At 45.4% G+C, this 21,668-nt stretch overlaps 2 protein-coding genes across 3 annotated transcripts in view; one reads left to right on the top strand and one right to left on the bottom strand.

Annotated features, from left to right (window-relative positions):
- CYP4X1 (cytochrome P450 family 4 subfamily X member 1) overlaps window positions 1-21,668 on the bottom strand; it is a 125,887-nt gene that overhangs the window by 81,499 nt on the left and 22,720 nt on the right. The gene's annotated exons all lie outside the window — the stretch shown is intronic.
- On the top strand, window positions 638-20,512 carry CYP4A11 (cytochrome P450 family 4 subfamily A member 11). Of its 2 annotated transcripts, XM_074380770.1 has the most exons (13): window positions 638-920; window positions 6,882-7,023; window positions 7,686-7,730; window positions 8,217-8,344; window positions 9,364-9,488; window positions 9,844-9,998; window positions 10,438-10,544; window positions 10,630-10,820; window positions 10,919-11,052; window positions 11,936-12,000; window positions 12,180-12,256; window positions 14,727-14,899; window positions 15,299-20,512. In XM_074380770.1, exons 1-13 carry the CDS (start codon window positions 726-728, stop codon window positions 15,682-15,684), a joined length of 1,923 nt encoding a protein of 640 aa, XP_074236871.1. In that variant the 5' UTR covers window positions 638-725; the 3' UTR covers window positions 15,685-20,512. The 2 variants fall into 2 exon arrangements, with proteins under 2 accessions (XP_074236871.1, XP_003936922.1); XM_003936873.4 differs by lacking the exon at window positions 15,299-20,512 and having other exon boundaries at window positions 645-920; window positions 14,727-15,297.

Genomic DNA, 21,668 nt, shown 5'->3' with positions numbered 1-21,668 from the left:
AACTAACATTATGTATAAATTTTTTAAATTGTCATGTATATGAATTGAGAAAAAAAAATCATGCCATGGATGTAAGACCAGTCTCCCCAATGGAATAAAATAAAGTACTTGAAGGACTACCATGTTAGCATCTGTTTGTCCATATCATCATTCAGTTAATAGAAAGACGTAATTCCCACTCCTCACCCGATATACAGATGAAAGAGGTTTTTATGGTAAATAAAATTAGATTTGCAATAAGACAAGAGTAATTATTCAGGACTTGGTTACGTTAAGTTTAAATGTACATATCATGTTGAGAATTTCCTTTGAACATGCAACAACAAAAAAATGCTACTGAATGAACATTATTGCAATGTACTAAAGCAGAATGCAAATTCCTTGAGGTCAACATTCAAGTCTGTTTTCCTTGCAGTGGTGCCCACACACCTAGCATACTGCCTGGCACACAGTAGATGCTCGTTAAATATTTGTGAGGTACGTGGACAAGGGAACGTGGTAGTGGCAGGGCCACTGCCACTGACAGCTGCTGACGCTTTTCTCCCACTGTTCCCCTAGGTGGATCATTCAATGTCAACTGACTCTGAACTCTGAAGTCCAAGCTCTGCCCTCCCCCTTCACTCTCCCCACAAGTGGGCGGGACAATCCTCCCAGATTTGAGCACTGGTGGACAGGAGTGGTCAGGGACAGGTAGGGCTCCTCAGAGATCCAGAAGGTGCTGCACCATGAGTGTCTCTGTGCTGAGCCCTAGCAGACTCCTGGGTGATATCTCCAGGATCCTCCAATTGGCCTCCCTGCTCATCCTGCTTCTGCTGCTGATCAAGGTAGCCCAGTTCTACCTGCACAGGCAGTGGCTGCTCAAAGTCCTCCAGGAGTTCCCATGCCCTCCCTCCCACTGGCTCTTCGGACACAACCAGGAGGTAGGGAGGAACTCAGCGGGAGAGTGGGAGGGCACAGAGGGATGGGGCTCTGAGACCCTGATCACAAAGCCCATATAGAAAAGTCTTGTTTTGTAACAAACATGTGCCCTCAAAGGAACATCTCTCTGGTCTCAGCTTGTTCCAGTCACGAGGAGCTCTCTCCTCCCATAAAGCCCATCTTGCTGGTCCTCAGCTCTATCACCCATTCCCTCCTTCTGCAGATACCAAGTGTGTCTTGGCAGCCCTACACGTGGAGGGCAATGCCTGATTGTCTCCAGGCTGATTACCCCATAAACCTCAGCTTTTCTCAAAGAACAAAGCTTCTAGAGGCTACCTGCCCAGTCACTCGATGCCATCCTCTCTAGCCCTGAGCTCGCCTGGGAGCACAGATACCCATATCTGAGGAATCCATGTGGTGAGGAGTTCACAGTCTGTGACAAATGCAGGCAGGAATTTGAGAAGGTGTCAGATTGCAGAAAAAGAGCTCACTATGCTGGGGTGGATGGCTGAGGCTGAGGTCTGCCGGTATAGGGGACCAATTAGCTAGGTTTCCCCAAGACAGGGGATTTCCACAACAGGTGATTTTAGGACCAGGAAACCTGACAATTGTGGGTACACACAAGGCGGGCAGCCTGTACACTGTCCTCTAGGTGAGGGCACTGGTGTCTAAGTTGCACATTGAAAAGTATGTGTTGACCTCCTGGCTCTCCTCCAACACACCTGGACTGTGAGCTCCTTGGAGGTGAGCATATAATCCCCTCCCTGTGCCAGCAAAATCCTGGCACACCTTGATGGTCAGCCCAGGTGTGTAGAGCAAGCTTATCCAACCCATGGCTCGTGGGGCTGCATGTAGCTCAGGACAGCTTTGAATTGACCCAATACAAATTCATAAACTCTTTTATAACATGATGAGATTATTTTGCAATTTTTAAGCTTATCAGCATAAATGGGTGATGGTGGAATTGCCAGCAAGGCTGGAGGCAAGAAAACAGAAGTTGAAGCCAGAAGGCCAAGGGCTTTGTGATTCACATCGAAGCATTTACAAAGATGACTGCAGGAAGCAGGGAGCGCAAAATTCATTAATTAATGAAAATGAGAATAAGAAACCCAATTCTCAAAATTATAGCTCAACACCAGTGTCATATGCATATATCTAGACTCTGCCCATAAATCTCTACGTATTCAACATGTAGAATACTAGTATGCACACAATATTCTAGTTAATTTTTTCACTTAGCCATATATATCTCAAATGCTATTTTATTTTTTTACTATTATACTTTAAGTATGGGGTACATATGCAGAACATGCAAGTTTGTTACATAGGTATACACATGCCTTGGTGGTTTACTGCATCCATCCCCCCATCATCTACATTAGGTATTTCTCCTAATGTTATCCCTCCACAATCTCCCCATCCCCTGCTACCCCTCCCCTAGCCCCCGAACCCCTTGACAAGCCCCAGTGTGTGATGTTCCCCTTCCTGTGTCCACGTGTTCTCATGGTTCAGCACCCACTTAAGAGTGAGGAAGTGTGGTGTTTGGTTTTCTGTTCTTGTGTCATTTTGCTGAGAATTATGGTTCTCAGATTCATCCATGTCCCTTCAAAGGACATGAACTCATCCTTTTTGTGGCTGCATTATATTCCATAGTGTATATGCGCCACATTTTCCTTATCCAGTCTATCTTTGATGTGCAATTGCATTGGTTCCAAGTCTTTGCTATAGTAAACAGTGCCACAATAAACATACGTGTGCATGTGTCTTTATAACAGAATATTTTTAAATTCTTTGGGTATATACCCAGTAATGGGATTGCTGGGTCAAATGATATTTCTATTTCTAGATCCTTGAGGAATCACCACACTGTCTTCCAAGTGATTGAACTAATTTACACTCCCACCAACAGTGTAAAACCATTCCTATTTCTCCACATCCTCTCCAGCATCTGTGGTCTCCTGATTTTTTAATGATTGCCATTCTAACAGGCAGTAGACGGTATCTCAATGTGGTTTTGATTTGCATTTCTCTAATGACCAGTGATGATGAGCTTTTTTCCATATGTGTGTTGGCTGCATAAATGTCCTTTTGGAAAAATGTCTGTTCATATCCTTGACCACTTTTCGATAAGGTTGTTTGTTTTTTTTCTTCTAAATCTGTTTATGTTCTTTGTAGGTTCTTGTTATTAGCACTATGTCAGATGGGTAGATTGCAAAATTTTTGTCCCATTCTGTTGGTTGCCAGTTCACTCTGCTGATTGTTTCTTTTGCTGTGCAGAAGCTCTTAAGTTTAATTAGATCCCATTTGTCTATTTTGGCTTTTGTTGCCATTGATTTTGGTATTTTAGTCAAGAAGTCCTTGCCTATGCCTACGTCCTGAATGGTATTGCCCAGGTTTTCTTCTAGGATTTGTGTGGTGTTAGGTTCTATGTTTAAATGTTTAATCCATCTGGAGTTAATTTTTGTATAAGGTGTAAGGAAGGGGTTCAGTTTCAGCTTTCTGGATATGGCCAGCCAGTTTTCCCAACACCATTTATTAAACAGGGAATTCTTTCCCCATTGCTTGTTTTTGTCAGGTTTGTCACAGATTAGATGGTTGTAGATGTGTGTCATTACTTCTGAAGCCTCTATTCTGTTCAGTTGGTCTAATCTCTGTTTTGGTACCAGCACCATGCTGTTTTGATTACTGTAGCCTTGTAGTATACTTTAAAGTCAGGTAGCCTGATGCCTCCAGCTTTGTTTTGTTTTTTCATTTTTTTTTTTTTTTTGTTTTGGTTTTATGGTTTTTGGGTTTGTTTTGTTTTGTTTTGTTTTGTTGTTGCTTAGGATTGTCTTGGCTATGCAGGCTCTCTTTTGGTTCCATATGAAGTTTAAGGTGTTTTTTTGTTGTTGTTGTTGTTTTGTTTTATTTTGTTTTTTTTTTTTCCAGTTCTGTGAAGAAACTCAATGGTAGTTTAATGGGGTTAGTATTGAATCTATAAATTACTTTGGAGAGTCTGGCCATTTTCACAATATTAATTCTTCCTAATCATGAGCATGGAATGAATGATTTTCCATCTGTTTGTGTCCTCTCTTATTTGCTTTAGCAGTGGTTTGTAGTTCTCCTTGGAGAGGTCCTTCACATCCCTTGCTAGTTGTATTCCTAGGTATTTTATTCTCTTTGCAGCAATTGTGAATGGGAGTTCACTCATGATTTGGCTCTCTGTTTGTCTATTATTGGTGTATAAGAATGCCTGTGATTTTTGCATATTGATTTTGTACCCTGAGGCTTTGCTGAAGTTGCTTATCATCTTAAGGAGATTTGGGGCTGAGAAGGTGGGGTCTTCTAAGTATACAATCCTGTCATCTGCAAATAGAGACAATTTGACTTCCTCCTTTCCTATTTGAATAACTTTTATTTCTTTTTCTTGCCTAATTTCCCTAGTCAGAACTTTCAATACAATGAATTGGAGTGGAGAGAGGGCATCCTTGTTTGTGCCAGCTTCCAAGGGAATGTTTCCAGTTTTTCCTCATTCACTATGATATTGGCTGTGGCTTTGTCATAAAAAGCTTTTATTATTTTGAGATACATTCTGTTGACACCTAGTTTATTGAGATAGCCTTTCATCATAAAGGGCTGTTGAATTTTGTCAAAGGCCTTCTCTGCATGTATTGAGATAATCATGTGGTTTTTGTCTTTGGTTTATGTGATTGATTATGTTTATAGATTTGCATATGTTGAAGCAGCCTTGCATCCCTGGAATGAAGCCAACTTGATCATGATGGACACGCTTTTTGATGTGTTGTTGCATTGGGTTTGCCAGTACTTTGTCGAAGATTTTCGCATCAATGTTCATCATGGATATTAGCCTGAAATTTTCTTTTTTAGCTGTGTCTCTACCAGGCTTTGGTATCTGGATGATGCTGGTCTCATAAAATGAGTTAGGGAGGATTTCCTCTTTTTGTATTGTTTGGAATAGTTTCAGAAGGAATGGTACCAGCTTCCCTTTGTACCTCTGGTAGAATTCAACTGTGAACCCATCTGGTTCTGGACTTTTTTTGGTTAGTAATCACCCGCAGGGACTGCAGAGTAGCAAAGATTGCTGCCTGTTCCTTCCTCTGGTAGCTTCGCCCCAGAAGGGTACCCTCCAGATGTCAGCCAGAGCTCTCCTGTATGAGGTGTCTCTTAGGATATACAGGGGTCAGGGAGCCACTTGAGCAGGCAGTCTGTCCCTTATCAGAGCTCAAGTGCTGTGCTGGGAGGTCCATTGCTCCCTTAAGAGCTGCTGGGCAGGGACGTTTAAGTCTGCTTAAGCGGAACTCACAACCACTCCTTTTCCCAGGTGATCGGTCCCAGGAAGGTGGGGGCTTTATTTATACGTTCCTAACCAGATGCTGTCCTTTTTCAGAGATGCCCTGCCCAGTAAGAAGGGAGTCTAATCACAGTCTGCCTACAGAGGGCTTGCTGAGCTGCTGTGGGTTATGCCAATTGCTGTGTAAACTTCCACGTGACTTTGTTTACACAAGCAAGTTTAGAAACACCTACCCAAGCCTCAGTTATGGTGGACACCTCTCTTCACTCAGAGCTCAAACATCCCATGTGGAGCTCAGACTGCTGTGCAGGCTGAGAGAATTTCAAGCCGGTGGACTTAGCTTGCTGGTCTTCGTGGGGGTGGGACCTACCGAGCCATATCGCTTGGCTCCCTGGCTTCAGCCCCCTTTTTCTCAGAGAAATGGCGGTTCTGTCTTGCTGGCATTCCAGGCGCCACTGGGGTATGAGAAAAACAAAAACAAAAACAAAGACTGCTGTAGCTAAAACAGCTGTCAGTTTGTTTTTGTTTTGTTTTGTTTTTGTTTTTGTTTTTTTGAGACGGAGTTTCACTTTGGTTACCCAGGCTGGAGTGCAATGGCACGATCTCGGCTCACCGCAACCTCCGCCTCCTGGGTTCAGGCAATTCTCCTGCCTCAGCCTCCTGAGTAGCTGGGATTACAGGCACGCGCCACCATGCCCAGCTAATGTTTTGTATTTTTAGTAGAGGCGGGGTTTCACCGTGTTGACCAGGATGGTCTCGATCTCTTGACCTAGTGATCCACCCGCCTCGGCCTCCCAAAGTACTGGGATTATAGGCTTGAGCCACCACGCCCAGCCCAGCTGTCAGTTTTGTGCTGGAAACCTGGAACACTGGTGTTGTAGGCACTGGAGGGAATCTCCTGGTCTGCAGGTTGTGAAGACAATGGGAAAAGTGCAGTATCTGAGCTGGAGTGCTGGAGTGTCCAGAGAAGTCCCTAATGGCTTCCCTTGACTAGGAGATGGAGTTCTATGGCTCCTTGCTCTTCCTGGGGGAGGTGACACCCCACCCTGCTTTGGTTTGCCCTCCTTAGGCTACACCCACTGACTAATCAGTCCCAGTGAGATGAACCTGGTACCTGGGTTGGAAACTTGGAGATCACTCACCTTCTGCATTGCTCTCACTGGGAACTATGAACCAGAGCTGTTCCTATTCCACCACCTTGCCCAAATGCTATTTTATCTTAACAAAAATATCTTACCATATATACTGAGATAATATTGAAAATATAACAAGCATAATTTATAAAATTATTATGTAATTTAAAATGTTTACATTAATTCATTTTATTCTCTAAATATACTAAGTTATTATATAAATTTGCTTATCAAGTGATATGAGTTATACCTACTGCCCATGGAAATTATTGTATTTATTACTTCCAGAGGCTTTACACAACATGAAGACAATGGCTGACTTAAATTTCTGCTGGAAGTATTCAGCAAGGGCTCATAGCTCTTGGCCTAAAGTCAAGTCCTGGGGAGAGAGAAAGAATCTGGATCACAGCCCAGGTCATCAGAAGCAGACCTAAATCACTAACCTCTGCTATCTGGCTCCTGTGGTTGCCCTGCCTTTCACTCCTGCTGCAGGGACTAGAACTAAATGAAAGCGTTCATCTGTCTACCTTTGTTGACAGTATCCACAGGACCAGGAGCTACAACGGATTCGGAAATGGGTGGAGACATTCCCAAGTGCCTGTCCTCATTGGCTATGGGGAAGCAAAGCTCGGGTGCAGCTCTATGACCCTGACTATATAAAGGTGATTCTGGGGAGATCAGGTAAGATCCAAACCCTCATCCCAACTGCAATGTCTCTTCCCTCTTGACACATGCCTCTTGGTCTGTAAAATTCCAGAAGAGAGTGGCTGTTCAAACGTCAATATCTGAAACCTCTCCCAACCATCCACCAAGCCCACCAAGCCAAGCCCAGGCTGTATTCAAAAATATGTACTGAGTAATGAATGTTTAAAATCATACGTGGGGCTTAATTTTCAATTCTTGTATCTATTTCTCTATTAAGAAAATTGAGGTTTTCTGAAATGTAAATTGACCCAGATCTGTAAAACAAATTTCATACCCACATTGACTTGGGTTTGGAAGCTCTAATTGTTGCCTGTCCTGGTCAGAAGGTGATTAGGAAATCATCAATGTAGAAAAACTCATGGCTCTGTATTATTCATCATCATTGAAGACCCAGTCCATGTTTCTCAACAATTCACCTTTCTAGCCCTCTGGGTGTTTTCATGCTGGAACAGAACACTGAGTGTGTCTTCCTAAACCCATACTGACCTTCAGGACAGAAATGGAAGGGGATGGGAGTCAAGTGGGAGGTGACATGGGTCAAACTGCCACCTGACAGACACTAAGAACTGATGGCTGCCTCTGGGACTGCTTTGCTTAGTAGCTCATAGTTTCTCATAAAGTCCTTTCTTACCTTTCAGACCCAAAATCTCATAGTACTTACAGATTCCTGCCTCCATTTATTGGTATGTATAGCAAACAAGGACTGCACCCCACTTCCTAGTTAGGTTTATCTCTTTGGCTCACAGAGAACAACAGATTAGGGGCCACCACTATAATGACCCCATCCCCTAATCAAGCCTCATTTCCTTCTTCTAACAAGACTCTCGTCCTTTCCTAATGTTGGTGCAAACCTTCCTCAGGCTCAGCTTCTTCCATTTCACTTCTCCCTTCTCTCCAGACATCCTTGGCCTCACATTTATTTTATATCTGCCCACAACACTTTTCAAACTTTATCTCACAGCTGTCATAATCACATGGAGGTAGCAGCTCAATTAGAAAATCACATGCCTGAAATATACCTCCTTTTCCTGCATCTGCCCATGATGTGCTTCTTCTGGCTATTTCTTCCCCTAAGAAGCCACCTTTCTCCCTCCCAAATGGTCACCAGTCATCCCTAGGTTTGTGCAGCCCCTGACACACACACAGACACACACTCATGTCTACCTTAGGGTACGGCTTGCTCCTGTTGAATGGCCAGACATGGTTCCAGCATCGACGGATGCTGACCCCCGCCTTCCACTATGACGTCCTGAAGCCCTACGTGGAGTTCATGGCAGACTCTGTGAGAGTGATGCTGGTGAGTCCATGTTTCCTCCTCTCCCCACACTCACTCACAGCACACACTGTCACCAGTTCCACTCACAACTCTGTGTTCCACAGACAGCCATAGACATAGACACATGTAACAATACTCTTATGTCATCACTGTGAGAATAAAGTTCCCCAGAGTTGTACAAGGTAGGAGAACACACAGGCATCAGATCGGATCCACACTTTGTTCATCATCATAGGAAAAGAGATTCATGATGAATACAAGGCTCTTCTCCCACTTTGGAACCTTCAGCACAAGGACTGGAAAAGTATACAGTCTTGTTGGACAGCAAAACTTCCAATGCTGGTTGGCCTCAGCAATGGCAGCTTCAGTGGCAGCATGGACAGGCCAAGATGTCACCCACGCAGGCTCTGGCCTGGGGCCCCAGGTTTCTGCATGGATTTGATTCACCCTTGAGTGGAAATGAACCCCAGGTCTGTTCTCAGAGCAATACCTGCCATGGCATCATCTCTGATCTGGACTCTGACTTCTCACCTAACTGTGCCCAGCATTTTGATGAATGGAAAAGAACTGAAGTCCCTCTTTTCTCTACAAAGGGTGCCCATATTAGCCTCTTAAGCTAGCTGTGGCATTCAAATTTTCTGTCCTAATGTTGGTGTCCTACTAGTCCCTCAGAACTAGCTCAGCTCTCAGAACACTGAAGAGCCCCCCTATTATTTATACCAGAACAACAGCAACAACATTTTCACAACCGTATGTCCTAACTGAATCTCAAAATTCAGTATTTAGTTCATGCTATTGTGAGAGGATCTGTTTAATGTTGTTTTAAAGGTGTATGAGAATTAGGCATCAGTTTACCAACAGTAGCTCTACAGTCCCAGTTTCTACAATACATCTGCTCTGTAAAGTGAGAAATCCCAACCAAGATATCTGCAAGCTACAGGGGGAAAAAAAAAGATATCTGCAGATACAGGAAAAAGCCAGGCATTATTAGCAAAGCACTTGTTGGAGATTAAAAAGATCCATGCCCCCTCCCACCACAGGACAAATGGGAAGAGCTAATTGGCCAGGACTCCCCTCTGGAGGTCTTTCAGCATGTCTCCTTGATGACCCTGGACACCATCATGAAGTGTGCCTTCAGCCACCAGGGCAGCATTCAGTTGGACAGGTCAGTGATAACCCTCCAGCTGCAGGGTCCTTGTTCTTATCAAGAGGACATACATGAGGGGCAGGTGGGGCAGCATGAAGGCTCGCCTCCACATAAAGATAGATTCAGTCCCTGACCAAGATCTAATTCCAGTCCAGACCAAAGTCTCAGGAACAGATGCTTCATTCCCAGCACAGGTGGACCCTGGTTGTTCATGCCATCTGATAAAGGCCAGAGGACAATAGGGCTATAAGACAGAAGGAACATTGCCTCAAGGCTGCTTGTTCCAATTACTTGAGGCTGCCTGCTCTCAGACCCCAATCTACCTCCAAGTAATGGGCCCGTTACTCAGTCTCTTCTTCATACTCTCCCTCAGGGATTCTCAGTCCTACATCCAGGCCATTATGGACATGAACGACCTGGTTTTTTTCCGTGTGAGGAATGCCTTTTACCAGAATGACATCATCTACAGCCTGACCACTGCTGGCCGCTGGTCACATCGTGCCTGCCAGCTCGCCCATCAGCACACAGGTTCTGTCTCCTCCTCTTGTCTCCCAGCCTTTATCAGGCACAGCAAAAAAAACTGCCCTGACTCCTCAGACAGAGAAGTCCCCTAGTAGCCCTCCAGAAGCTAGAATACACTCAGCCTGGGGAATTCCCTCGTCAGGAGCTGAGAACTGAGATATGAGGGGCCAGACTCTGTCCCTTGGTTTGCCTATGTCCCCACATGGAGATAACAGAATGAGACCCTGTCCAAACAGCATTCAAGTGGACGCTCCGTGAGCTGTACCACTTGGGGGAGGCCTGCCCTGCCTCACACAGTACTAGAGTTTCCACCCCTGACCTCACACCCACACCCACATTCCTGCTGAGATCTACCAGGCACCCACATGGGGGCAGTTGGACAGCTAGGCCTCCTGGGGGTTGCTGACAGTCTCAGCTTGGCCTGGTAATCATTGTTCTGGGACAGACCGAGTGATTCAACAGAGGAAGGCTCACCTACAGGAGCAGGGGGAGCTGGAGAAGGTCAGGAAGAAGAGGCACTTGGATTTCCTGGACATCGTCCTCTTGGCCAAAGTGAGTATTTATAGGAGAGGCCTCAGTTTTGCCCAGAAGTAAAGAGCAAGAGACCAGCCCTGCACTAACACCACGGCCTCCCCAGATGGAGAATGGGAACAGCTTGTCAGACAAGGATCTCCGTGCTGAGGTGGACACGTTCATGTTCGCGGGCCATGACACCACAGCCAGTGGGATCTCCTGGATCCTCTATGCTCTGGCCACACACCCCAAGCATCAGCAGAGATGCCGGGAGGAGATCCAGGGCCTCTTGGGGGATGGAGACTCCATCACCTGGTGAGTGAGGATCAAGAGATGGGGTTCCCTGCCTTCTCTGCAGGGGAAGCCCCTGGTCTGCCCAGGCCTTGCTGATGTTCAGGATGGGCTTGTTCCAGGCACCACCTGGACCAGATGCCCTATACCACCATGTGCATCAAGGAGGCACTTAGACTCTACCCACCAGTGCCAGGCATTAGCAGAGACCTCGTCACTCCCATAACCTTCCCTGATGGGCGCTCCTTGCCCAAAGGTATGAATTCCGCCACCCACTCACATAAGCTCTCCACAGGAACATGTGGAGGGTTAGAAATCCATGTGAGCTTCAGAGTCCTGTACATCTCTGGGTCTTCCTTTTCTTTAAAAAATTTGAAAACATATTTTGTATTTAGAATAAAAATTTGAAATGTTTGGCTGAGAGCTTGAACCTACCAAAGTTTAAGAAATAAATGTTAATCTGTGAATGTGGCCTTCACAGTAAACCTAAAATTCTATTCCTTGAGATATGGAGGGCTGAAAAGGGAATCAGACAAGGGCAGTGAGGGGTATGCTTCTTTTCTCATGGGGTCATCACAAAGGAGGCTGATCAGGAATCTCATTTTATGGGTCAGCTGTTGTTCAGTCTCTGAGGAACCCTCAGGTAGATGGCAGAGAGCAGCTGATGACCAAATCTGGGGCAACGAAGGCTCAACTCCCCAGGTCTGGTCCCAGTCCTATCATAGCCTAGTTGTGTGAACACAGACAAGATAATCAGCCTCTCTGAGACTCAAGTACCTCCCCTGAAAACAGAATTTAAAAATGCCTTTCTTGGAGTGTTGTGAGTATTGAGTGAGTTCATGTATATTTTCCAATGACCCTTCGAGGATATTTGATGAATGTTAAATGTCACTTGACTTACTCCAAAGAGTAATGCTCCCATTCTTTCTTCTTATTCCTGGATAAATGGTTCTCTATTCATCATCTGAACTCACATGCTTAGTCAAGCCTAACCCACCCGTATAATGGCAGAATCATCCCAGTCAGTGACAATTCATGGAAAGTAGGCCTTTTGTGCCTTCTTTTGCCCCTGCTGGCTGAAGGACAGGCCACCCCACGCAAGTGATTGGTCTTCTCTCTATTTCCAACCTGCACCACAGGTATCAGCGTCGTACTTTCCATTTACGGCCTTCACCACAACCCCAAAGTGTGGCCCAACCCAGAGGTATGTGGTCCCTAAGAGGAGGAAATGGGGTAATTTATCAAGACCAACACCTTCTCCTGCTTCCACCTGGAGAGGAGTCCCCATCTGGGAGTCCTGTTCCCTCATGGGTGGTAGGCAGGGGCTGGATCCTTAACTGTCCTGGCTCCTTAACTGTCCTGGCTCTGGTGCTCTCTCTGCAGGTGTTTGACCCTTCCCGTTTTGCACCGGGTTCTGCTCAACACAGCCACGCTTTCCTGCCATTCTCAGGAGGAGCAAGGTGAGACATCCTGTGTGGTCATTGGAATAGAGAAATCAGGGAAGTCTTTGGTCAAACCTCTAATCTTTGTGAGCCCAGTGTTTATATGTGGCATCTTCGGATGTGCCCTTAATTTTTGGTATTTGTGGGTAAGTCAAGCACCTGGTGTGGGTGTCTCTGTGTACAAAAGGAAGGTGCATTTCAGAGCACCCTGTGGAGACTTTGCTCCCTCTGCTTTTTCAAATGAGCAGCCTAAATTCAGTGTCAGTGCATGTTCCAAACTTCAGTATATTCACATATTTTCCTCACTTTAGGGATGTGAATTATCAAAATTAGATATTCTCCAGTAAATTCAACTTCAGGTGTTTGCTTTTCTCAGTTATCAGGAATAGTAAACAGTAGATTTCTCTCTCCCCACACACTCCCAATGCAGCACACTACCTTCCCTATTTAATTCACCAGTCTGCCATAGACTTGAATCATTGAAATCTTTGCATCTGTTTATAAAACAGATGACCTTCCAGTCCTACGATTCAAGCCATATAAGGGAAAGGTTAACATAGCCCTTTGGAGAAGTTTTACAACAATATGTGTCATATCATACATTTTTCTGTCTTGCCCAATGAAATTTTAACTGCATTATATAGTGTTCACATATTTACAACTATTTCCCCATTTGGCAAATTCTACACATGAAGTGGGATCTCTATATCATAGTCCAGTAATCCACTTAGCACAATATTGGCAAAAAGCATAAAAATGTGGATGGTACACTGTTTGGGAAAGAAAAGCCCAATAACTATTATGTAACGCACAACATTTGAAGGCTTCTGGTATGTGAAATATAAAACACACTTGAAACAGCTGTTAAGCTGGAGAGGAAAACTCCAGAATGGCTGCTGTGAAAATCATCGTGGCTTCAGGAATCACTCTGTGACATACAGTCAAAAATGATACAAATTCTTAGTAGAAATAAGGTTTGTTCAAAGAAATAATCATGTGACTTCTTCAAATAATTATATGACTTCTTCAAATGATGAGTCCACTTACACAGAACAAGTTTTAAGAAAAAGTTTCATCCTGAAACTCCTTCTCCAGCACTGGTCTGTCTATTTCAGCATAAGAAAGTCCTCCTAAACATTGCCTGCAGCTCATGTTGCTGCCTCTAGAGAACCAGAGAGCACTCCTAAGCTCCATTTCTAGCTCGGAACTAATATCTACTGCCAGTGTATTCCATTCTATTTTATTCATTTTAAAACTTAAATAACATTATACAAATATGAAAATATTTATTAAACCTAACTCTGTGAGTCAAGTCCTGTGCAACATGATGAGAAAACAGATAAAAGATACAAAACTGTTTTGTACAGAAATACATCCTGTGCTCTAGTCATATATCACTCCAGCATCCATCCTTTCACCCATTCACTCGCTGAGTGGCTTGTTGAGTGCCCCTGTCCCTGGTGCTGTCTGAGGCACTGGACTGTGAGTGTCCATAGATAAATCACAAATGCTGCCTGGGGACCTGGGAGGGAAAGGCACAACTGGCAGAGGGTGAGAGGCAGCTGGGCTCTGGCCTTAGCCTTGAGAATGTGGCAGGCAAAGGTGAAGGGAAGAAATTCTCATCCATCTCCACATGAACAGGGCTAGGACGTGGGCTGGACAGGTAAAATGTGAGTGAGGCACCAGCCCATAGAGGGCTTGGCTGCCAGCTGGGGTATTGGAACGCTGTCCCCACTGTGACGAAGAGCATGGAAGGGTCTCAGCTGGGCTGTGGCTTCAGTGTGCACGAAAGGGAAGCAGAAATCTAGAAAGTCTAGCTGAGTAGACAGAGGAAGGGCAAGGGAAAAGGTTTCTGGAGTAGAATTAGAAGGCTACAGGGGCTGGCGGATGGAGGAGTGTGGTTACACAGGAGTCTGAACCCTGAAGTGGGAGGCAGGTGTGGCAACAGCTAGGGCCACCCACCGAGTGCCCCTCCAGGAAGCCACTCACTGCCCTTCTGACTCCCTTCCTCCACGCATTGGGGGCCCCCTATGAGGATTCAGGTCCCTGTATGTCCCACTACATGGGAAGCACATGAGAGTGTAGCCCATCCTCACTCTACAGGACCTGAAGTGGCCTCCCACTAGAGAACAAGAAATGTTTGTGGAGGAGTGAACGAACCATTGATGAACTCTTTATCTATTCATGTGATTAGACTCTGTGCCTTAGAGCCCAGGTTCTCTCTTGCTAGAAGGTTTCAGGCCTGCTGAGAGCAGAGATGGGAGGTAGGAGTTAGGAGCTAGCCCAGGAAGATGGCTCTGTCCAAGGCTGGGGAGAGTGTGAAGCCAGGATGGGGTAGAAGTGTGCATGGGCTGTAAGTGGGCAAGGGCTGGACACATAAAGTTGGACACTGAATGCCCAGCTCATGGCTGGGGTCAGGGGCCAAAACCTACTCAGATTAGAATGGGGCCTGAGGTACTTCTCAATTCATTGTCCCTGCCTGGCCCAGGAACTGCATTGGGAAGCAATTTGCCATGAATGAGCTGAAGGTGGCCGTGGCCCTGACCCTGCTCCGCTTTGAGCTGCTGCCTGATCCCACCAGGATCCCCATCCCCACACCACGAATTGTGCTGAAATCCGAAAATGGAATCCACCTGCATCTCAGGAGGCTCCCTAACCCTTGTAAGGACAAGGACCAGCTTTGAGGGCCTCACCTGCCATTCTGTCTTCCTTGCCCCTGCTTCTGTCTTCTGCCTGTCTGCCCATATCCTGCTTTCTATCTGCCCACCTTCCCTTCTTCCCACCTTCCTGCTCTCCTGCCTCCTGTCCCCCAGTCTGCCTGCCCTTCTCTCACTCACCTTTCTCCAGGCTCCCTACCTGCTTGTCTACCTGTCTCCTATCCACCTGCATCCCTGAATCTCCACCCACCTCCCAATCTCCTGCCTACCCTCCAGACTGTCTGAAAGTATGCCTGTCTCCTTCCTGCCTGCTTGTCTGTTCCTGTGTTAGTTTCCTATTGCTGCTGCAATAAACTATCATAACCTCAGTGGTTTAAAATAAAGGCCTTTTATTCTCTTACAGTTCTGGAGGTCAAAGTCAGAAATGAGATTCACTGGGTGAAAACAAGTTCTGGACAAGGCCAAGCCCCTCCAGAAGGTCTCAGGGAGAGCCCTGCCCCTTGGCTTTTCAGCTCCGGAGCTGCCTTTTTTCATTCCTTGGTATTGTCCCCTCCTTCCTCTTTAAAGACAACAGCATCTCTAAACCTCTCTCTCTGTCTTTCACATCTCTTTTCCTTTTATAAGGACCCTTGTGGTTACATCAAGCTCATTCATATAATCAAAGATGATGTCACCACCTCAAGATCCATTAGTTACATCTCGAGAGTCCACTGTGACATGTACAGTCCCGCAATCACAGGTTTCATGAATAAGGATATGGACAACATGGAGACCCATTGTTCATCTTAGCACAGCCCCTACCTGATTATCACCCAATGTGTCCATCTAAATCTCTTCTGTAGGCTACCTACTTGCCTATGTGATTGTCAGTCGGACAACCCCTCTATCTTCCCCTCTCTCTAGAATAAGGTTCACAAGCTTGCATGCTTTGTCCAGCTTCACATGGAAGGAGATAGGGTTAGAAGAGGATACACCAACGGTGAAAAAAGACAGAGGAGATAAATCCCTACTGAGGAGGAGGGAAAAGGGAGATGAAGTGTGCCCATTAGTGCCAGAACCCTATCAGGGCCTGATTTGACCCATCCCTCTGCACACAGCCTCATGCCACATCTCCCCTAGTGCCCACACCCTGTTCAGCTCATGAGGCTCCCATGGTAGCTGAGTTTAGACAAAGGATATTTCTCTAGGAGATCAGAGGGAGAAGCTCACACTGGTAGGGAAAAGATTCCAGGTCTCCTTTCCATTCAAGATTTAGATCAAGATGAGTTACAGCAGGGCTGAGCTAAGGGCCTGTCTTGGTGTGTTTTGTGTTACTGTAACAGAATACCCAAGGCTGGGTAATTGATCTAGAAGAGAGGTTTATTTGACTCATGATCTGGTGGCTGAAAAGTTCAAGTTTTGTCAGTTCAACCTGATGAAGCCCTCATGCAGCTTCTACTCATGGCAGAAAGAAAAAGGGGAGTGGCACGTGCTGAGATTGCATAGTGACAGAGGAAGCAGGAGAGAGACTAAGGAAGCAAGACTCTGTTTTGACCCCAATGTCTTGGAAACCTATCCATACCATATATAGCAACAACTCAAGCCTGTGAGGTGGAAGGGAGCACTAATGTATTCATAAAGGGTCTGTCCCCATGATCCAAACATCTGCCACCAGGACCCACCTCCCAACCCTGCTGCATTGGGGATCAAGGTTTCAGGAGTTTGGTTAGGAACACACCACAGGCAAGCCATAGTGAGGCGGCACTGAGCTGAGCAGGAAAGCCTCAAAGGCCTGGTCTTGTGAACTCAGCTCTTCACAGTATCAGTGAGGTGTGGAAAGAAATCCCAGCCTAGCAGCATCACCAGGCACCTGTCAACCTCTTTCACATATGGAACCTGCAGCCTTCTCAGGAAGCTCATGGAGTGGGCAGCTGTCCAGTTGGGATGGGAGGACCCCAGGTAGGCAAATGGATCTGGCTGGTGGAAGAGGCCGTCAGACCCTAAGCAACTCCTTCCCAACAGCATAACTTCTTGGTTGTCCTCTGCCTCCTTGGCTGGCCACCCTGATGAGGCACGGGCATCCTTAACCCTCTCCACACTTGGTGACTGCCTGAGTGTTGGTCCTGCTGACACTGGGCCTTGTTCCAGCACCCAGGCCCTACGTACTACCCCTGGGCTAGTGTCCAGCCTGATTGTCCCAGCCTCTCTCAATGCAGGCCTTGCTTCTCTTCCCAGATCTGAACCCAGGTATTCCTTCCAAAATTGCCCATTCCTAGACCCATTCCATGGCATCTTGGATGCCATGGAGAGACCTTCTTCTGCCTGAGGTCTGAAAGCCCATTCTGTTACACTAAAGGAGTTTCTCTTCTGGTTTGTGCCTGAAGCCAGGACCTCCCTCCAAGTCTCCTGAGTTCCCAAGTCATTGGATTAATTCAGTCCTTCCCTGAGAAAGGGCAGGAAAGAGGATGGCTGTGATCAGCCAGGATTGGAGGGAGATGGAAAAATTGTGAGAGGAGAGTGACCTGGGAACATCACAGACAGGATGGTTGGCCAATCCCTTGGCATCAGGGCATTTACAAGGGCTCATGCTGGCCATGCTCAAAGAGCACAGGAAAGTGAGCACTCACTCCCAATACTACCCCTAATACCTGCTGAAAAGAAGAAGAGGAAGCAAATTATGTAAGTGAAAGTCTTATTGCAATAGGAGAGGTGGAGACCTCAGAGTGACCAAAGAGATAGGGAAGGTACATAAGGAGGGGGAATCTGAATATTCATATGTAAAAGAACGATGTTGAACCTTTATATACACCATATACAAAGTAAAAAAGAAAAATGAATAGAAGGGTTGAAAAACAGCCCACAGAATGGCAGAATATATTCACAAATCAAATAAGAACATATACAGCACTCCAATATGCAACAACAAAATAATACAATCCCATTCAAAATCATTCAAGCATTCAAAAGACTTCAATAGAAACTTCTGCAAAGAAAATATACAAGTGATCCATAAACACACCTGGAATGAGGTTGAACTTCATTAGTCACTGGAGAAATGCAAATCAAAACCACAGTGAGATACCACTTCACACCCTTTAGAAAGACTATAATTTTTTTAGTGAAAAATATGAAATATTGGACAGAATATGGAGAAACTGAAACTTCTATGTATTGCTGTTGAATGTAAATAGGCATAGTCAATTTGCAAAACCAATCTGTAGTTCCCCAGAAAAATAAAATCACAATTTCCATGGTACCCAGCAATTCCACTTTCAGATGTATACCCAAAGGAATTGAAAGCAGGAATTTGAACAAATCTTTGTAAACCAATGTTCACAGCAGCATTATTCACAGTATTTATCAGCTTGAAGAGCCTAAGTGTCCTTCAACAGATGAATTGGTTCACAAAATATGATATACGGACAATGGAATATTATTCAGTCATGAAAAGAATGAAGTTCTGATATATGCTACAGTAGGAATGACAGCGATAACAGCATAAGTAAAATTTGACAGACATAAGAGGAAAAATACTGTATTATTCCACTCATAAGTAGTAGATTAGGCAAATTCATAGATTAGACAAAACAGATTAGAGAATAACAAGGACTGGAAAAGGGCAGAGTTATCATTTAATGATTAGAGAGCTTCTTTAGAGTGATTAAAACCTTTCAGAAATGGGTGGTGATGATGATTGTAAAACACTGTAGGATCTGCTGCCAAGAAGGCCAAATAGCAACCACTCTGATCTGCACCTCCCAGCAAGACCAATATAGAAGGCAAGAGATTACTGCATTTCTAACTGACGTACCCTGTTTATCTCTTTGACACAGGTAAGGCAGTGAGTACAGCCAATAGAGGGCAAGCAGAAGCAGGGTGGACCATCATCTCACCCGGGAAGTGCAAGGAGTAGTCGGGGGGGGGGGGGGGTGGAGTCTCCCTTTCCCAGCCAAGGGAAGCCATGAGGGACTATTCAGCCCAGATACTATGTTTTTCCTATGGTTTTTGCAATCCGTAGACCAGGAGATTCCCTCATGTGACTACACCAGCAGGGCCCTGGGTTTCAAGCACAAAACTGTGTGGCTGTTTGGGCAAACACTGAGCTAGCTGCACTGGATTTTTTGGGCAGACACTTAGCTAGCTTCATGGGATTTTTTGCATGCCCTAGTGGGGAACCCCAGCAAGACAGAACTGTTCACTCCCCTGGAAAAGGGACTGAAGCCAGGAAGCCAAGTGGTCTTGCTCAGGGGGTTCCATTTCAACAGAGCCCAGCAAGCTTAGAACCACTGGCTTAAAACTCCCACTGATAGCACAGCAGTCTAAAGTCAACCTGGGATGATCAAGCTAGGTTGGGGGAAGGAAGTCTGCATTACTGAGGCTTGAGTAGGTGGTTTTCCCCTGACAACACTAAAAAGGCCTGAAAGTTCTAACTGGGCAACACTCAACACCAGGCATCCCCAAACGATGGCATGCAGGCTGCATGTGGCCCCCTGAGGCCATTTATCTGCCCCCCCCCCGCCACACTTCAGGAAGGGGCACCTTTCATTGGTGGTCAGTGAGAGGAGCACAGTATGTGGCGGCCCTCCAACGGTCTGAGGGACAGTGAACTGGCCCCCTGTGTAAAAATTTTGGGGATGCCTGCTCAACACAGTGCAGCAAAGTGGATGTGACCAGTCTGCCTCTCTAGATTCCTCTTCACTGGGCAGAGCATCTCTGAAAGAAAGGCAGCAGCCATGGTCAGGGGCTTATAGATAAAACTCCCATCTCACTGAGACAAAGCATTTAGGGGAGGGGGTGGCTGTGGGCATAGCTTCAGTGGACTTAAACTTTCCTGCCTGCTGGCTCTGAAGACAGCAGTGGATCCTGACAAGGAGGGTTCTACCAACACAGCACTTGAGCTCTGCTAAGGGGCAGACTGCCTCCTCAGGTGAGTTCCTGATCCCTGTGCCTTCTGGCTGGAGAGACCTTCCAACAGGGGTTGGACAGACACCTCATACAGGAGAGCTCTGGCTGGCCTCAGGCTGGTGCCCCTCTAGGATGAAGCTTCCAGAGGAAGGAACAAAAAGCAATCTTTGCTGTTCTGCAGCCTCCACTGGTGATATCCAGGCAAACAGGGTCTGGAATGAACCTCCAACAAACTGCAGCAGACCTACAGAAGAGGGGCCTGATTGTTAGAATAAAAACTAACAAACAGAAAGCAATAATATCAACATCAACAAAAACAACTCCCACGCAGAAACACCATCCAAAGGTCATCAGACTCAAAGATCAAAGGTACATAAATCCATGAAGATGAGGAAAATATAGTGCAAAAATGCTGAAAATTCCAAAAACCAGAATGCCTCTTCTCCAAATGATCACAACTCCTCTCCAGCAAGGGCACAAAACTGTAGAGAGATCCACTGTTAGTCTGATAGTCTGTTTGTTAGTTTTTCTTCTAACAGTCATGCCCCTCTTCTATAGGTCTGATGCAGTCTTTTGGAGGTCCATTCCAGACCCTATTTGCCAGGGTATCACAAGCGGAGGCTGTAGAACAGCAAAGATTGCTTTTTGTTCCTTCCTCTGAAAGCTTCATCCTAGAGGGGCACCAGCCTGATGCCAACCAGAACTCTCCTTTATGAGGTGTCTGTCAACCCTTGTGGGAAGAGCTCTCTCAATCAGGAGGCACAGGGATCAGAGACACACTTGAGGAGGCAATCTGTCCCTTAGCATAGCTCAAGTGCTGTGTTGGTAGAACCCTCCTTGTCAGGATCCACTGCTCTCTTCAGAGCCAGCAGGCAGGACAGAAAATGAGTTTGATGGATTCACAGAAGTAGACTTCAGAAGGTGCATAATCACAAACTCCTCTGAGCTAATGAAGCATGTTCTAACCCAATGCAAAAAAGGTAAGAACTTTGATAAAAGGTTTCAAGAACTACTAACTAGAATAACCAGTTTAAAGAAGAACATAAATGACATGATAGGGCTGAAAAACAGCACAAGAACTTCGTGAAGCATACCCAAGTATCAGTAGCTGAAACAATCAAGTGGAAGAAAGAATTTCAGAGACTGAAGATCAACTTACTGAAATAAAGCATGAAGACAAGATTAGAAAAAAAAAATTGAAAATGAGTGAACAAAGTCTTGAAGAAATGTGGAGCTATGTGAAAAGACCAAACCTATGATTGATTGGGGTTCCTGAAAGTGACAGGGAAAATGGAACCAAGTTGGAAAACATTCTTCAGGATATTATCCAGAAGAACTTCCACAACCTAGCAAGACAGGTCGACATTCAGATTCAGGAAATATAGAAAACACCCCAATACTCCTCGAGAAAAGCCACCCCAAGACACATAATTGTCAGATCCTTCAAGGTTGAAATGAAGTAAAAAGTGCTAAGGATGGCCAAAGATAAAGGTCGGGTTACCTACAAAGAAGAGCCCATCAGACTAACAGTGGATCTCTCTACAGAAACCCTACAAGCCAGAAGAGAATGGGGGCCAATATTCAACATTCTTAAAGGAAAGAATTTCAACCCAGAATTTCATATTCAGCCAAGCTAAGCTTCATAAGTGAAGGAGAAATAAAATTTTTTACACACAAGCAAATGCTGAGGGATTTTGTCACCACCAGCCTGCCTTGTAAGATCTCCTGAAGGAAGCACTAAATATGGAAAAGAAAAAAAAAACTAGCACCAGCCACTGCAAAAACACACCAAAATAGAAAGATCAATGACACTATGAAGAAACTGCATCAACTAATGTGCAAAATAACCAGCTAACATCATGATGACAGGATCAAATTCACACATAACA

Source organism: Saimiri boliviensis, chromosome 11, assembly GCF_048565385.1.
Source record: "Saimiri boliviensis isolate mSaiBol1 chromosome 11, mSaiBol1.pri, whole genome shotgun sequence".
Taxonomy (NCBI): domain Eukaryota; kingdom Metazoa; phylum Chordata; class Mammalia; order Primates; family Cebidae; genus Saimiri; species Saimiri boliviensis.
This window is presented reverse-complemented; position numbering and strand designations above follow the sequence as displayed.

Coding starts and splice junctions, on each gene's coding strand:
- CYP4A11 (XM_074380770.1), top strand. CDS start 726: ATGAGTGTCTCTGTGCTGAGCCCTAGCAGACTCCTGGGTGATATCTCC. Junction 7,731..8,216: donor ATTCCTGCCTCCATTTATTG/GTATGTATAGCA, acceptor TGTCTACCTTAG/GGTACGGCTTGCTCCTGTTG. Junction 10,821..10,918: donor GATGGAGACTCCATCACCTG/GTGAGTGAGGAT, acceptor GGCTTGTTCCAG/GCACCACCTGGACCAGATGC.